This window comes from Dermacentor albipictus, chromosome 5 (assembly GCF_038994185.2).
Source record: "Dermacentor albipictus isolate Rhodes 1998 colony chromosome 5, USDA_Dalb.pri_finalv2, whole genome shotgun sequence".
Taxonomy (NCBI): Eukaryota; Metazoa; Arthropoda; class Arachnida; order Ixodida; family Ixodidae; genus Dermacentor; species Dermacentor albipictus.
Window position 1 is genome coordinate 566,732 of NC_091825.1, and position 17,648 is coordinate 584,379.

General features: G+C 53.1%; 2 protein-coding genes across 6 annotated transcripts in view; one reads left to right on the top strand and one right to left on the bottom strand.

The window, feature by feature from the left end:
* Positions 1–17,648, bottom strand: part of DCTN4-p62 (dynactin subunit 4) — a 438,984-nt gene that overhangs the window by 114,102 nt on the left and 307,234 nt on the right. The gene's annotated exons all lie outside the window — the stretch shown is intronic.
* Positions 8,882–9,841, top strand: LOC135912383 (uncharacterized). Its single transcript, XM_065444828.2, has one exon. The coding sequence runs from the start codon at positions 8,882–8,884 to the stop codon at positions 9,734–9,736; it is 855 nt and encodes a 284-aa protein (XP_065300900.2). The 3' UTR covers positions 9,737–9,841.

Genomic DNA, 17,648 nt, shown 5'->3' on the forward strand with positions numbered 1-17,648 from the left:
CATCGCAACCTCAAGTGGCCTCAGTCACCGAAATTGTCAAAGAAGTCCAGCGATGGCTCGGAGTTCCCGAAGTTCAACCACAATCATCGCAGCCCCAGCTAGAAGCGATGACCTACGCCGCCGTCGCCCGCCGTCAAGGTCCCCCTCCACAACCGCGCCAAGGCCCTGTACCGCCGCAATTCCGTCGACCACCGCCGCCGCCGCCAGCACGCCCACCCGTCGCCCAGCGCAGCTACCCGAGGAAGACAGACGTTTGGCGCGCTCCTGACCAACGCCCGCTCTGCTACCACTGCGTAGAAGCGGGTCACATCTACCGTCGATGCCCAGACAGGGAGATGGGACTCCGAGGGTTCGCCGTTAACGCGCCGCGACCACAGATTGGCGAACGACCTCGCGATATTGCCGACTACCTCGCCGCCACTCAGTGGAGCCCTCGACGACCGTCCCGTTCGCCGTCACCAGGCCGCTACCTGTCGCCGCAGCGTCAACCATACACAGGCCCCTCCCGGGGCCACCCTGCGAGTCCATATCCGAACTAAACGTAACAGTGCAAACACCTAAGACGAGACACAAAAAGAAAGACACCACACACTTTTTGTGGCTGGTCTTAGGTGTTTGCGCTGTTACGTTTAGTTCAGAATTATGTACCAACTAGGCCCAAATAAAGTGTTGCTAAAAGAGCCCATATCCGGAAAACTAAAAGCAGCAACCGATGGAGGTGCGGTTGCTGTTCGTCGAACTGACGAAGATGACGAAGAGACCAACTCGACGACACAATAACGACACGCCGCCGTCCCGAAGAAATCAGGAAGCCAAGACTACACCGACGAAAGACGACTTCAAGACGCGACGTTCCAACTTCAGTTCAACACGACGCAACCGTGATCCGACGCCAAGACCTAACTGCAACGCCAAAGAACCACCGACCTCGACGTGCTTCTCGAAGGCCACGCAATTAAAGTCTTTTTGGACACAGGGGCCGATTACTTCGTAATGTGTGGACCCATCGCCGCCCAGTTGAAGAAAGTTCAGACCGCATGAGAAGGCCCCCAAATTCGTACCGCTGGGGGACACCTCATCACGCCGACTGGAACCTGCAGCGCAAGAATAACCATTCATGGCCGGACTTACCCTGCCACCTTCGTTATCCTCCAACGGTGGTCACGATACGTTATTCTCCGTATGGACTTCCGAACCAACACGGCGCAATCATCGACCTGAAGTCGAAGTCAATAACGCTGTCGAAAGATAAAGCGATACCGCCGGAAAGCCCTCGTAGTTACCACACCTTGAGTGTGTTCAAAGGTCAAGGGAGCCTCCCGCCTCGCTCCAGCATTGTTATTTCGGTCGGCATCGAAACACCCGCTGACGTAGAAGGCGTCATCGAAGGCGACCAACGTCTACTGCTAGACCATGAAATTTGCGTCGCAATAAAGAGGGATCGCTCGACTGCATAGAGGGAAAACTGAAGTGTTTCTGACAAACTTCAGCCAGGAGTTCAAGCACATCAACAAGGGCAAGACGATCGCGTACATCAAGGAAATTCTGGAAACCAGTAATGCCTTTGTCCTCTCAAATTCCGCCGCATCTACCCCGACGACCATGGTTCCCGAACCAGACTACGACATTAATCCAAGTCTCCCCGTGATTAAGCAACAGCTGCTCAGAAGTCTGCTCCAACGATACAAAGGCTGCTTTGCGACGTCATCGAGCATTCGACAAACACCAGTCGCCAAGCATCGCATAATAACCTAGGAGGGCGCTCGTACATTCCGCCAGAGCCCTTACCGAGATTCGCCGCGAGAACGTGAAGCTATAAGACAACAAGTCGACAAAATGCTGCGCGACGACATCATTCAGCCGTCGAGAAGCCCGTGGGCATCCCGTTGTCCTGGTGAAGAAAAAGGACGGAACCCTACGTCTATGCGTCGATTATGGTCGTCTGAACAAGATCACGAAGAAGGACGTATACCCCTTCCCACGGATAGACGACGCATTGGATCGGCCCTGCAACGCTAAATACTTCTCGTCGATGGACCTCAAATCTGGCTACTGGCAAATAAAACTCCACAAAAAAGATCGCGAAACACCGCCTTCATCACCCCAGACGGCCTCTACGAGTTCAAGGTTATGCCATTTGGACTGTGCTCGGCGCCTGCAACGTTCCAGCGCGTGATGGACACGGTTTTAGCAGGATTATAGTGGCAGACCTGTCTCGTTTACGTGGATGACAACGTTGTCTTCGCCGGAAATTTCGACAATCACCTTAGGCGGCTTGCAACAGTACTAAAGCCATCAAGTAATCAGGGCTCACTCTGAAGCCAGAAAAGTGCCGCTTCGCTTACGATGAGCTTTGGTTACTAGGCCACGTCATCAGCAAGTCTGGAGTCCACCCCGACCCGCACAAGACCGCGGCCATCACAAAGTTCCCGCAGCCCATCGACAAGAAGGCAGTGCGTAGATTTCTTGGCATGTGTGCCTACTACAGGGGATTTGTCAAGGACTTCTCACGCATCGCTGAGCCACTGACACAGCTAACTAAATGTGACGTCGAGTTCAAGTGGGAAACGCCGCAGGCCGACGCTTTTCAAGAACTCAAACGACGCATGCAGTCGTCGCCAGTACTTGCGCACTTCCACGAGCACGCCTATACCGAAATACACACTGACGCCAGTAGTTTAGGCCTCGGTGCCGTCCTAGTCCAGAGAAAAGATGGACATGAACCCGTGAAAGCTTACGCTAGCCGGTCGTTGTCAAAAGCGGAAGGCAATTATTCTACAACCGAAAATGAATGCCTCGCCATCGTTTGGGCTACAGCGACATCTCGCCCATACCTATATGGCAGGCCATTCAAAGTGGTCAGCGACCATGACTCGTTGTGTTGGCTAGCTAACTTAAACAACCCTTCAAGACTGCTGGCACGGTGGAGCCTCAGACTACACGAATACGACATCCCTGCAACATACAAGTCCGGACGAAACCACTCAGATGCCGATTGCCTATCACGCGCCCCCATAGACCCACCGCCGCAAGGTGACAAGGATGACGACGCGTTCCTTGGAATAATAAGCGCGGAAGACTTCGCCGAACAGTAAGGAGACCCGGTGCTAAAAGCTCTAATTGAGTATTTCAAAGGGCACACCGACGTTGTCCCTGGGGCATTTAGGCGTGGATTGTCTTCGTTCACGCTTCAAAACAACCTACTCGTGGAGAAGAACTTCTCACCAGCCCACGCCAACTACCGTGTTCCATAGGCGCTGCGTCCAGAAGTACTGCGCGCCCTACATGACGATCCGACTACTGGGCACCTCGGTTTCTCCCGGACGCTATCGAGGATACAAGAAAGGTATTACTGGCCGCACCTAACCGCCGATGTCGCCCGTTACGTAAAGACATGTCGAGACTGTCAGGGACGCAAGACACCACCGACAAGGCCAGCGGGATTACTACAGCCGATCAAGCCTCCTTACCGACCTTTTCAGCAGATCGTGATGGACTTGGGACCGTTTCCGACATCAACTTCCGGGAATAAGTGGATCGTCGTGCCAACGGACTACCTCACCCGCTTCGCTGAAACTAAAGCTCTACCGAAAGGCCGCGCAGCCGAAGTGGCGAAATTTTTCGTCGAGAACATCCTGCTGCGACATGGTGCTCCAGAAGTCCTCATCGCCGATAGACGAACGACTTTTACAGCAGAGCTCACGCAAGCCATTCTGCAATACAGCCAGACAAGTCCAGGAGGACAACTGCCTACCTGCCGCAGACGAATGGTCTCACGGAGCGCCTGACCCTCGCCGACATGCTAGCAATGTACGTCGACGTCGAGCACAAGACGTGGGATGGGGTCCTGCCGTACGTAACATTCGCTTACAACACGGCGGTGCTAGAAACAACACAGATCACGCCATTTAGGCTGGTTTACGGCAGGAACCCGACGACGACGCTCGACGCCATGCTGCCGCACGTTACTGACGAGGAAAATCTTGACGTCGCTACGCATCTCCAGCGCGCCGAAGAAGCCCGACAGCTCGCCCTCCTACGGATCAAGAACCAGCAGCGCACCGACAGCCGACACTACAACCTTCGACAAGGATTCGTCGAGTACCAGCCCGGCGACCATGTTTGGGTTTGGACCCCGATACACCGACTAGGACTCTGTGAGAAACTTAAGAATAATTTCCTTTCTGTGGTTCTATGCCTGGCGGTGATTGCGTGTGTACTGCCGCCACATTGTCAGCTTTTATTCTGCTGTTATTGTAAGCTGCCTTGGAGGACAATTATTTTGCTCGTTCTACAAGCATTATGTGTCTCATGTATTCTTGCGCATATAGTTTTCCATCAGTAGTTCATGCAAAAAGCAGAAGAAAAAGAAAAAGAAGCTTGCTGCTGGCCACTTTAACAAATAAAACATATCTGCATCATCCAGCACTTCGTTGCCCTGTTAGTTTTACATGAAGTATACTGAGAGGAAAAAGAAAAATCAAGTGCAACATTGCATTCACTTTTGCATCTTGCTCGGGTAACAGAATGCGGAGTAATTGGTACGGTGTCATTTATTAGGTCGGGCCTCGTCTGCTAAAAAGAGTTTTATTTAACAATCATGTATACTGTTTTTTAGCCTGTAAGCTGCCTAAATTTTTTTTTGCCAGTTCATGCGTTAAAAAGAAAGCCAGTGCGGTAGCTTAATTAGTGGCAACAGTGGCTATGGCAATGACCTTTTAAATTAGAGCTCCCGGGTTCAATCCAAGCCACAGAATGTGATGGGGCCGAGAACGAAAAACACTCATGTACTTACATTTAGGAGCATGTTGAAGAACCCTAGGTTGCGAAAACTGAAATGCCGCAGGTGCCTCATAATCGTATATTATTGTTTTCCCTCGTAAAACCCCATAACTTGTCTATTTAAAAAAGAAGGTAGTGGGTCCTTCGGCTGTTTTCTAGGGGTCTAAACAAAATGCAATTATTTTCAAGTCTGATTTCACAGAAAAACAGGTTATGCTTATCTTATATTTCAAACCTGCACGTAATGCCGTTCGCAAGTGCTCAATTGAGCAGCTTGTATAGATAAGTGGCACCGCTTTCAGGCATCCGGTACACTATCATAATGAATATAATGAGGCAGTTAAAGCAGTGGCATGCCTCACATACACATAGGGATATATACAAATTTGCTTTGTTCGTTGAAGGAGATAAGTGTGCTACAACATGCACCACTCAGTTTTAATGGGATAAAAACATGGCGAGAGTGTCCAAACAAAAATTTGCTGGTTTGAATCGAGTTAGCAGATTTACAGGCTGCCCTGAATGGGGTGTTTATCTCGACTGACAGCTAGGGACGTGTTAAGCAGAAGATATCAAAACAGTGTTTTAAATTGCTTAGGAACTGGTGGACCTCAGCGCAAAAGCCAGCAGCAGAATCATTCGGAACAGTCCTATGCGTTACATTCGAACATAAAAAGCTATTCAATAATTTCTAATAAAAAACTCGGGAATCGTATACAACCCGAATAGCAAATAGCCTTCAATGAGACTTGTATGTTTCTACTTCATTTCACATGCTGGCACATTTTCCTACTGCATAGTGTTTTAAACCGCCACGGGAAACCAAAATGACATCGAGCTGGTGGGCGACACTAGATGCCGCCGAAGTGAAACGTGATGCTCACATCATGTCGCCTGCAGCAGGGAATGATTATCGCCTATTAAAAGCATGCAGTACACTACAAACAGCACTACACCCCACGTGCTGTAAAACAGATTGGCGAAGATGCTTATCACAAGAGGTTTGGCAGCAATAGCTGTGAATGTGGCATGCGACGAACTGGGAGGCGATTTGCTGGAAGTGGAATAAGAAATTGAGAGCACACCAGCGTTTTCATGTGAGACAGGCAGGCAAGTATTGTGGAGAAGCTGGTGCAGCTTCACGATTGCACACACCTCGCGCATTATCTTGTTTATAGTGATACGGAACAGTATTTGCGATGACGAAGAGGCGAGCAGTGAGAAGACGACGATGATTGGAGGCTAGCGCGGCCTGTTGCCTCTTGGCCAAGTGCAGCATATTCCCTTGTAAATATACTTGTATACAACTTTTCGTCTGCGTCTTCCTACGTAACATATCTAGGTGGACGTTCCCTGTACCTGGTCATGGAGCTTCGCAGTGGACGGTACATCGAGCCTTCCTTCATGGCTCCCGGCGATGACAACTCGACTCGGCTGTCTCCGACACCTGCTGCCACTTTGACCACCTACAGCACTCTCCCCGCTCCCCATGATCCTGGCGTATTCTCGGGCAAAGATAGGGAAGACGTCGAGGACTATCAGCCTGTATAAACACGTCAGCCGTAATACCCGGTGGGACCCTACTATCATGCTCGCCAACGTAGTCTTTTACCTCGGTGGCACACCTCAAGTTTGGTTTTGGCCACACGAAGGTGAGCTCGCCAGTTGGGATTCGCTTAAGCAAAAGCTGCGAGACTTATTCGGCAACCCATATTGTCACGTGGTAGTGACGGTGAAGAAAGAACACAGTAGCAGTACTGTGAAAGACAAAACTAGCTTTTATTGGGCGAACCTGTGCCCACAAAACAGGCTACACTTAAAGCACAACGATAGCGGCGAAAACAGTCGGCGATCGTCGAAAATCTGATCAGCGGGTCAAGCGCGTCGGCTTTTATAGAGCAGTCATCGAATGTTCCAGACTAATCGTTCGCACCCGTGTGCCTTCCACAAAGTTCTACACCATTCGCGTTACGCGATGAAATCAGATAACACAAGGTTCGGCGACAACAGACAGCCGGGTAGAAGCATCGATAACTTTCCAGAAACATCGGATACATTCAGGCGCGTCCCTCGCTGTGCGATTACAGTTAAGCGGCGAAACGTGGTCGCCCGATGAAGATAAGTACACGTGTCAATACCCCCCTCTTAAAAAGCATCGACCCGATGCTACATACAAGCGAAATAAAAACACCCGTAGCAAAGAAAACAACAAAAGAAAATAAGGAATTTCGTCAGCGTCCGTAAAAGGGTTTAAGGCGCACCACGTGGACCACTTCAGATCGTGCGCGGCGCCGCTGTGAATGCGAAATGCCGTCTGGCACGACCTCATAGTCCAGAGCGCCAATACGTCGAATGACCTTGTAGGGTGCGAAATAGCGTCGGAGTAGTTTCTCACTGAGTCCTCGTCGGCGTATCGGTGTCCAAACCCAAACACGGTCGGCGGGATGGTACTCAACAAAGCGTCGTCAGAGGTTGTAGTGTCGGCTGTCGGTCCTCTGTTGGTTCTTGATCCGTAGGCGGGCGAGCTGTCCGGCTTCTTCGGCGCGCTGGAGATAGCTAGCGACGTCAACATTCTTTTCGTCAGTGACGTGGGGCAGCATGGCGTCGAGCGTCGTCGTCGGGTTCCTGCCGTAAACCAGCTTAAACGGCGTGATCTGTGGTTTCTTGGACCGCCGTGTTGTAAGCAAATGTTACGTACGGCAGGACGGCATCCCAGGTCTTCTGTTCGACGTCGACGTACATCGCTAGCATGTCGGCGAGGCTCTTATTCAGCCGCTCCGTAAGACCATTCGTCTGCGGGTGGTAGGCCGTGGTCCTCCTGTGCCTTGTCTGACTGTATTTCAGAATGGCTTGGGTGAGCTCCGCTGTAAAGGCCGTTCCTCTGTCGGTGATGAGGACTTCTGGGGCGCCATGTCGAAGCAGGATGTTTTCGACAAAAAATTTCGCCACTTCGGCTGCGCTACCTTTCGGCAGTGCTTTAGTTTCAGCGAAGCGGGTGAGGTAGTCTGTCGCCACGACGATCCACTTATTTCCGGTTGTTGACGTCGGAAAGGGTCCCAGCAAGTCCATCCTGATCTGCTGGAATGGTCGGCAAGGAGGCTCGATTGGCTGTATAGTAATCCGGCTGGCCTTGTCGGCGGTGTCTTACGTCGCTGACAGTCTCAGCATGTTCTGACATAATGGGCGACGTCGGCGGTCAGACGCGGCCAATAATACTTTTGTTGTATCCTCGAGAGTGTCCGGGAAAAACCGAGGTGTCCAGCGGTCGGATCGTCATGTAGGGCGTGCAATACTTCTGGACGAAGTCCTGACGGGACAACAAGAATGTAGTTGGCGCGCACTGGTGAAAAGTTCTTCTTCACGCGGAGATTGTTTTGAAGCGTGAAGGAAGATAGTCCGCGCTTAAATGCCCTGGGGACAACGTCGGTGTGCCCTTCCAAATATTCCACCAGGCCTTTTAGCTCCGGGTCTGCCCGTTACTGTTCAGCGAAGTCTTCCGCGCTTATCATGCCAAGGAAGGCGTCGTCATCTTCGTCATCTTGCGGCGGTAGGTCAATGGGGGCGCGTGATAGGTAATCGGCATCGGAGTGTTTTCGTCCGGACTTGTAGGTTACAGTGATGTCGTATTCTTGTAGTCTGAGCCTCCACCGCGCCAGTCGTCCTGAAGGATCTGTAGCGGCGCGGCGATGGAGCTGCGCACCACCCCCGCAGCCATAAACAACTCCGCGGGGCGTCCCGCGGGCCTCCCGTAAGCGGACCTTCACGAGTTTTGGACACCAGGCACACGGACACATGATCCGACTCACTGTGCCGAACATCGTGCGCGAGCTCCCTTTTCTTGTTACTTTGTTTACTGCTTTCCTTTCGCACTAGGTCCGTGCACCGCACTTCTCTATGCTCCTTTTCCCTCTTTTCTCCTCTCGCTCTCTAAAGCCCTCGCCACTTCCGGCGCGCTGCGCGCGCCCGCTCAATTCTCTCTTTTGACAGAATAAACTAGACCTTGTTACCGAAAAGACGTGTGTCCGTCTCGCTTACCACGGCTCTACAAAGTGGTGACCCGTAGTTTTCTTCGCGGCACTGCCGAAGTTATTGTGGAGCCATGCACAGCAACGAGATGCAACCAGACACTGAACCTACAGGCACGACAGAGCAACAAGACGTCTCCGCGGTTTCCATCCGACTCCCACCATACTGGGACCGCAACCCTGCAGTTTGGTTTCTGCAAGCGGAATCGCAATTTATTCTCTCTGGCGTTCGCACGGAAGAACGCAAGTACCACCTAGTTGTTTCGGCACTGTCGCCTACTGCTGCAGAAGTTGCCGACCTGCTTTCTGGACCACCTCCCGCCACTCCATACAGCGATCTTAAGGCCGCACTTCTCGAGCGCACAACAACATCGCAGCGAGCCCGCATGCAACAGTTGCTCTCCGCAGAGGACTTGGGAGACCGTCGGCCAAGCCAGCTCCTTCGCCGTATGCGACAGCTCATGAGCGACAACACAGCAGTAAGCGATGACCGCCTCCTGCGGGAACTGTTCATGCAGCGCCTTCCAGTAAACGTTCAGATGGTACTCGCTACAGCCACGGTGATGGACCTCAACAGCCTGGCCAGCTTGGCCGACAAAGTCATGGAGGTGGTGACGCCAGCGGTGTGCAACGTAACATCATCAAGCACCACTGCGAGTTCACCGCCGCAAACATCATCCTCCGTCGATTCTCCCATCGACGCGCTCTGCAATCGCCTTGAACAATTAGTTTGTGCTGCGGAGCGTCATCGCACTTCACCCCGTCACGGAAGGTACCGCAGCTCGAGTAGATCACGGCGTCCAAGAGAAGAACGCTCCCGGTCTCAAACGCCACCACGGGTATGCTTTTATCACCGCCGCTTCGGCCAGGAGGCGCGCCACTGCCTCCGTCCTTGTGCATGGCAGGGAAACCAGCCGGCCGACCTTTAATGGCGACAACCGGTCGGGGCCAAAGCAAAAGTCGCCTATTTCATGTCATGGGCAGAACCACAGGCCAGCGATACCTGGTGGACACCGGGGCGGAGGTCAGCATTATTCCCGCGCAACGTTCCGACCGAACTACACCGCCGACCTCCTATCTTCAAGCTGTCAACGGTAACAGGATACCTGTTTACAAGTCGCGGTCCCTCACCCTGAATCTTGGCCTGCGCCGCGTGTTCCGTTGGGTTTTCCTCGTCGCTGATGTTCGCTGTGCTCTTATTGGCGCTGATTTCCTGGACCACCATGGACTGCTCGTCGATGTGAAACGCCAACGCCTGCTGGACACTGCTACGTTGCTGTCTGTTCATGGCGTCGTTTCCTGTGACTCGCCTATAGTCGCCCCAACCACAACAATTGCTGGTGATCCTTTTGCTTGCATCCTTCAACAGTTTCCCAACCTCACGCGACCACCAGACTGGACAAAGCCCGTACAACATGATGTACGTCATCACATCATAACAACTGGTCCACCTGTATTTGCTCGCCCACGACGACTCGCCCCGGACAAACTCAATATTGCCAAAGCAGAGTTCGAACACATGTTAGAACTTGGAATCGTACGACCATCGTCCAGCAGCTGGGCGTCCCCGCTTCATTTGGTCCCCAAGAAATCAGGTGACTGGAGGCCGTGTGGGGACTACCGATCACTGAACGCAAAAATCATTCTGGATCGGTACCCACTGCCTAACATCCAAGATTTCACGTCGGCACTGGATGGCACTACAGTGTTTTCCAAAATTGACCTGGTGCGAGCCTTTCACCAAATTCCTGTCGCACAAGAAGACATTCCAAAAACAGCAATTACTACCCCATTTGGCCTCTTTGAATTTTTGAGAATGCCTTTCGGTCTCCGAAATGCCGCACAGACATCACAGCGGTTCATCGACACAGTCACACGTGGTCTGCCGTTCGTTTTCGCCTACGTTGACGACTTGCTTGTGGCAAGCTCATCCCACGAAGAGCACCTCCAACATCTCCATCAGCTTTTTAAGCGCCTATCAGCAAATGGTATCGTCGTCAACACTGCAAAGAGCGAGTTCGGAGTACCATCACTTGATTTTCTCGGCCATCGCTTGGATAACAACGGCATCCGCCCTCTTCCCCACAAAGTGCAAGCCATCATGGAGTTCCCCAAGCCAGCTTCAATCACTAAGCTGCGCCAGTTTCTAGGCCTGGTAAACTTTTACTGCCGATTCATTAGAAACTGTGCTATGCTGCTGGAACCCCTCGAGCGTTTGCTCTGCGGCAAACAATCGTCAACCGCACTGCCCTGGGACAGCACAACAAATGAAGCTTTCAATTCTATCAAGCACGCTTTGGCCGATGCCACACTGCTAGCTCATCCCAATCCCAACTATCCGTTGTCGCTCATGACGGATGCTTCCAGCTCTGCGGTCGGAGCGGTACTGCAACAAAAAGTAAACGGTGGGTGGCAGCCCCTTGCCTTTTTCTCAAAACGCATGACCCCCGCACAAACACGCTACAGTGTTTTCGGCCGTGAGTTGCTCGCCATATTTCTCGCCGTGAGGCATTTCCGACACCTACTTGAAGGCCGCTCGTTCACAATATTCATCGACCACAAGCCTCTCACCTACTCAATCGGCCGCTCTGAATCATTATACACTCCACGCGAGGTGCGCCAGCTCGCCTTCATCTCAGAGTTTTCAACTGACATACGCCACGTCAGCGGCGTTGACAACTCACCAGCTGACGCTCTCAGTCGCGTGGATGCTATCACGCGCAGTCGCTCCAAGAGCTCTATCTCAACATCATTTCCTTTCAACCTGCGAGAATTGGCTACAGAACAAGCTAGTGATTCTGAGCTCCGTCACCTACGTGACGCGTCAACATCTCTTCAGCTTGAATTAGTTACCTTTGAAGATGTGCAAATTGTTTGCGACACCTCCACGGGCACACCTCGGCCTTACCTAACCACCTCATTCCGCAAGCAAATATTTGACTCTTATCACACTCTTGCACACCCAGGCATTCGCGCATCCCAAAAGCTTGTCTCATCACGCTTCGTATGGCCGGGCATGAACGCAGATATCAGAGACTGGGTCCGCTCGTGCGCACCTTGTCAGCGCGCGAAAGTTCAGCAGTACCCTGTCCCCCCTACAAAACCTTTCTTGGAACCCGACGAACGTTTCTCCGTTGTGCCCGTCGACATTGTCGGCCCGCTACCCCCATGCCAAGGCCATCGCTATCTTCTGACATGTGTCGACCGCTTTACACGCTGGCCCGAAGCGACACCTATCCCCGACATGTCTGCAGCTACTGTCGCCGCAGCTTTTGTTTCCATTTGGGTATCCCGATTTGGCTGTCCAACGAAAGTTGTCACTGATCGAGGCCGGCAATTCGAATCGTCCCTTTTCAGGGAGCTACTTTAACTTCTCGGAACAGCACGCTTGCGAACTGCCTCCTACCACGCTCAAACAAATGGCCTTGTCGAGAGATTTCATCGCCATCTCAAGGCAGCACTCACAGCGCACAGCTGCCCAAACAAGTGGGTTGACAGACTTCCGCTCACGCTTCTCGGAATTCGATCTGCCTTCAAAGAGGACCTCTCCTGCGCTACTGCGGAGCTTGTTTACAGCACCTCGCTTCGCCTGCCAGCCAACTTCTTCGAACAAAACACCCTCACCTCCTCTCTAACAGCAAGCGAGTACGTCGACCAGCTTCGCGATGTGTTCCAAAACCTCCGTCCGCAGCCTACGCGTTTTAACAAACCCCGTGCAGTGTACATCACTTCGGACTTGCAGACAGCCACACATGTTTTTGTGCGTTACAGCCCTGTGCGCGGGTTGCTGCAGCCCCACTACCTCGGGCCATTCCCCGTTTTAGAACGTTTTCCTTCTAACTTCGTCTTCGACGTAAATGGGACACGAGATACAATCGCGCTTTAGCGACTCAAGCCAGCATTCAGCGAGGCACCGGCGCTTAATTATCTCGCCTTCCCGGAACATGCGGACTCCGCCTTGCAAGTGCGCGCTTCGTCACCTCTTCGTCGCGTTCACTGGGCTGCGACTTGTGCATTGTGAGCATCGTTCGTCGCTTCAGCTTCCTCTCTAAGGGGGGAGCAATCTGTAGCGGCGCGGCGATGGAGCTGCGCACCACCCCCGCAGCCATAAACAACTCCGCGGGGCGTCCCGCGGGCCTCCCGTAAGCGGACCTTCGCGAGTTTTGGACACCAGGCACACGGACACATGATCCGACTCACTGTGCCGAACGTCGTGCGCGAGCTCCCTTTTCTTGTTGCATTATTTACTGCTTTCCTTTCGCACTGGGTCCGTGCACCGCACTTCTCTATGCTCCTTTTCCCTCTTTTCTCCTCTCGCTCTCTAAATCCCTCGCCACTTCCGGCGCGCTGCGCGCGCCCGCTCAATTCTCTCTTTTGACAGAATAAATTAGACCTTGTTACCGAAAAGACGTGTGTCCGTCTCGTTTACCAGATCCTTTATACTCGCTAGCCAACACAACGCGTGATGGTCACTGACGACTTTGAATGGCCTGCCATAAAGATAAGGGCGAAATTTAGCTGTAGCCCAAACGATGGCGAGGCATTCCTTTTCGGTCGTAGAATAGTTGCCTTCCGCTTTTGACAGCGACCGGCTAGCGTAAGATATCACCTGTTCGACTCCGTTTTTCCTCTGGACTAGAACGGCACCGAGGCCTAGGCTACTGGCGTCAAAATGAATTTCTGTATCGGTGTACTCGTCGAAGTGCGCAAGTACCGGCGGCGACTGCATGCGTCGTTTGAGTTCTTCAAATGCGTCGGCCTGCGGCGTTTCCCACTTGAACTCAACATCACATTTAGTTAGATGTGTCAACGGCTCAGGGATGCGTGAAAAGTCCTTGACAAAGCGCCTGTACACATGCCAAGGAATCTACGCACTGCCTTCTTGTCGGTGGGCTGCGGGAACTTTGCGATGGCAGCTGTTTTCAGCGGGTTGGGGCGTACTCCGGATTTACTGATGACGTGGCCTAGGAACAGAAGCTCGTCGTAAGCGAAGCGGCATTTTTCTGGCTTCAGAGTGAGCCCTGATGACTTGATGGCCTCTAGTACTGTGGCAAGCCGCCTAAGGTGATCGTCGAAATTTCCTGCGAATACAACGACGTCATCCAAGTAAACGAGACAGGTCTGCCATATCAATCCCGCTAAAACCGTGTCCATCACGCGCTGGAACGTTGCAGGCGCCGAGCACAGTCCAAATGGCATAACCTTGAACTCGTAGAGGCCGTCTGGGGTGATGAAGGCGGTCTTTTTGCGATCTCTTTCGTGGACTTCTATTTGCCAATAGCCAGACTTGAGGTCCATCGAGGAGAAGTACTTAGCGTTGCAGAGCCGATCCAATGCATCGTCTATTCGTGGAAGGGGGTATACGTCCTTCTTCGTGATCTTGTTCAGATGACGATAATCGACGCAGAAACGTAGGGTTCTGTCCTTTTTCTTCACCAGGACAACAGGGGATGCCCACGGGCTTTTCGACGGCTGGATGATGTCGTCGCGCAGCGTTAATTTCGTCGACTTGTTCTCTTATAGCTTCGCGTTCTCGCGGCGAAACTCGGTAAGGGCTTTGGCGGAGTGGTCGAGCGTACTCCTCGGTGAATATGCAATGCTTGGCGACTGGTGTTTGTCGAATCCTCGATGACGTCGAAAAGCAGCCTTTGTATCGTCGGAGCAGACTTCTAAGCTGCTGTTGCTTAGTCACTGGGAGACTTTGATTAATGTCGTAGTCTGGTTCGGGAACCATGGTCGTCGGGGTAGACGCGGCGGAATCCGAGAGGGCAAACGCATTACTGGTTTCCACAATTTCCTCGATGTACGCGATCGTCGTGCCCTTGTTGATGTGCTTGAACTCCGGGCTGAAGTTTGTCAGCAACACTTCAGTTTTCCCTCTATGCAGTCGAGCGATCCCTCTTGCGACGGAAATTCCACGGTCTAGCAGGAGACGTTGGTCGCCTTCGATGACACCTTCTGCGTCAGCGGGTATTTCGGTGCCGACCGAAATAACAATGCTGGAGCGGGGCGGGATGCTCACTTGGCCTTCGAGCACACTCAAGGCGTGGTGACTACGAGGGCTCTCTGGCGGTATCGCTTTATCTTCCGACAGCGTTATTGACTTCGACTTCAGGTCAATGACTGCGCCGTGTTGGTTCAGAAAGTCCATACCGAGAATGACGTCTCGAGAACACTTTTGGAGGATAACGAAGGTGGCAGGGTAAGTCCAGTCATGAATGGTTATTCTTGCCGTGCAGATTCCAGTCGGCGTAATCAGGTGTCCTCCAGCGGTGCGAATTTGAGGGCCTTCCCATGCAGTCTTAACCTTCTTCAACTGGGCGGCGATGTGTCCACTCATGACGGAGTAATCAGCCCCTGTGTGCCACTAAGGCGGTAACCGCGTGGCCGTCGAGAAGCACATCGAGGTCGGTGGTTCTTTGTCTGGCATTGCAGTTAGGTCTTGGCGTCGGATCACGGCTGCGTCGTGGTGAACTGAAGCTGGAACGTCGCGTCGTCAAGTCGTCTTTCATCGGTGTAGTCTTGGCTTGCTGACTTCGTCGGGACGGCGGCGTGTCGTCTTTAGGTCGTCGAGATGGTTTCTTCGTCGACTTCGTCGGTGGCGGAGGATCTTCGTCAGTTCGACGAACAGCAACCGCACCTCCATCGGTTGCTGCTTTTAGTTTTTCGGATATGGGCTCGCTGTCCGGCCCCGGGCTGGGCCAGTGTATGGTCGGCGCTGCGGTGACAGGTAGCGGCCTGGTGATGGCGAACGCGACGGTCGTCGAGAGCTCCATTGAGTAGCGGCGAGGTAGTCGGCGATGTCACGTGGGCGCTCTCCAAGCTGTGGACGCGGCGCGTTGACGGCGAAACCTCGCAGTCCCATCTCTCGGTATGGGCATCGTCGGTAGACATGACCTGCTTCTCCGCAGTGGTAGCAGAGCGGGCGGTGGTCAGGAGCGCGCCAAACGTCTGTCTTCCTCGGGTAGCTGCGCTCGGCGACGTGTGGGCGTGCTGGCGACGGCGGTGGTGGTCGACGGAATTGCGGCGTTACGGGGCCCTGGCGCGGTCGTGGAAGGGGACCTTGACAGCGGGCGACGGCGGCGTAGCTCATCGCTTGCGGCTGAGGCTGCGGCGGTTCTGGTTGCACCTCAGGAACTCCAAGCGATCGGTGCACCTCTTCTTTTACGATGTCGGCGATCGAGGCCACTTGAGGCTGCGACGAAGGCAAGACCTTGCGCAGTTCTTCGCGCACAATGGCCCTGATGGTCTCGCGCAGATCGTCCGCGGCCAGTGATTGAATTCCTGCGTAGTGGGTAGAGCTTGTACGGCGGTTGAATTGCCGGTTCCGCATTTCGAGTGTCTTCTCGATGTTCGTCACCCAACGAAGAAACTCTTCGACGGTCTTCGGTGGGCTTCTTACCATCCCGGCGAAAAGTTCCTCGTTTACACCACGCATCAGTAGGCGGACTTTCTTCTCCTCGGCCATATCCGGGTCGGCGTGCGGAACAAACGGCTCATTTCTTCCGTAAAAATGGCAACGTTCTCGGTTGGTAGCTGCACTCGGGCGTCCAGCATAGTTTCGGCCCTTTCCTTGCGCACGACGCTTGTAAAGGTGCGTAGGAAGCCGCTACGGAACAGGTCCCACGTTGTCAAGGTCGATTCCCTGTTCTCAAACCAAGTTCTGGCGGTGTCTTCTAAGGCGAAGTAGACATGCCGCAGCTTCTCGTCGGAGTCCCAGTTGTTGAATGTTGCGATTCGTTCGTAGGTCTCCAGCCATGATTCCGGGTCTTCAGTCGCTGCTCCATGGAAGGTTCGTGGGTCCCGAGGTTGTTGTAGGATAACAGGGGACGCTGGGGCAGCCATTGGGGTTGTCTTGACCACGATCTTTTTTGTCGTCTCAGGTAGAAGTCCATGCTCTGGGTGCAGTCCTTGCAGTATGCGGCTAGCACGTTGGTCTTGGGCGATGTTTGTTCTGTCCTCGGGCTTTGGGCTTGGATCGCGGCTTTGCGGGGGCGTTCGGTACATGAACGCACTAGCACCTCCACCAGATGTCACGTGGTAGTGACGGTGAAGAAAGAACACAGTAGCAGTACTGTGAAAGACAGAACTAGCTTTTATTGGGCGAACCTGTGCCCACAAAACAGGCTATACTTAAAGCACAACGATAGCGGCGAACACAGTCGGCGATCGTCGAAAATCTGATCAGCGGGTCAAGCGCGGGGGCTTTTATAGAGCAGTCATCGAATGTTCCAGACTAATCGTTCGGACCCGTGTGCCTTCCACAAAGTTCTACACCATTCGCGTTACGCGATGAAATCAGATAACACAAGGTTCGGCGACAACAGACAGCCGGGTAGAAGCATCGATAACTTTCCAAAAACATCGGATACATTCAGGCGCGTCCCTCGCTGTGCGATTACAGTTAAGCGGCGAAACGTGGTCGCCCGATAAAGATAAGTACACGTGTCAATATGGTCACCAACTTGCCGCGAAAATGGCGCTATTCAGCCGTTTGCAGACGTCAACGGAGCTCTACGTCATGTACATTCAGGACGTCTTGGCTCCGTGCCGCAAAGTTGATGCACATATGACTGAGTCTGACAAGGTTTCCCACATCCTCAAAGGCATTGCCAATGACGCCTTCAACTTGCTCGTTTTCAACAACGTGGCGACAGTGGATGCAATTAAAAAAGTGTGGCGCCGCCTGGAACGCGCTAAAAGTCGACGTATCGACAAGCAGTTTGCCTGTCTGCCCACCACCCTAGCGACATCTTCCAGGGCCGATGCTCCTCGTCTCAACAAGACTGGCGATGTTACCAGGATCGTCCGGCGTGAGATCCAGGCCGCCTATCCGGCTGC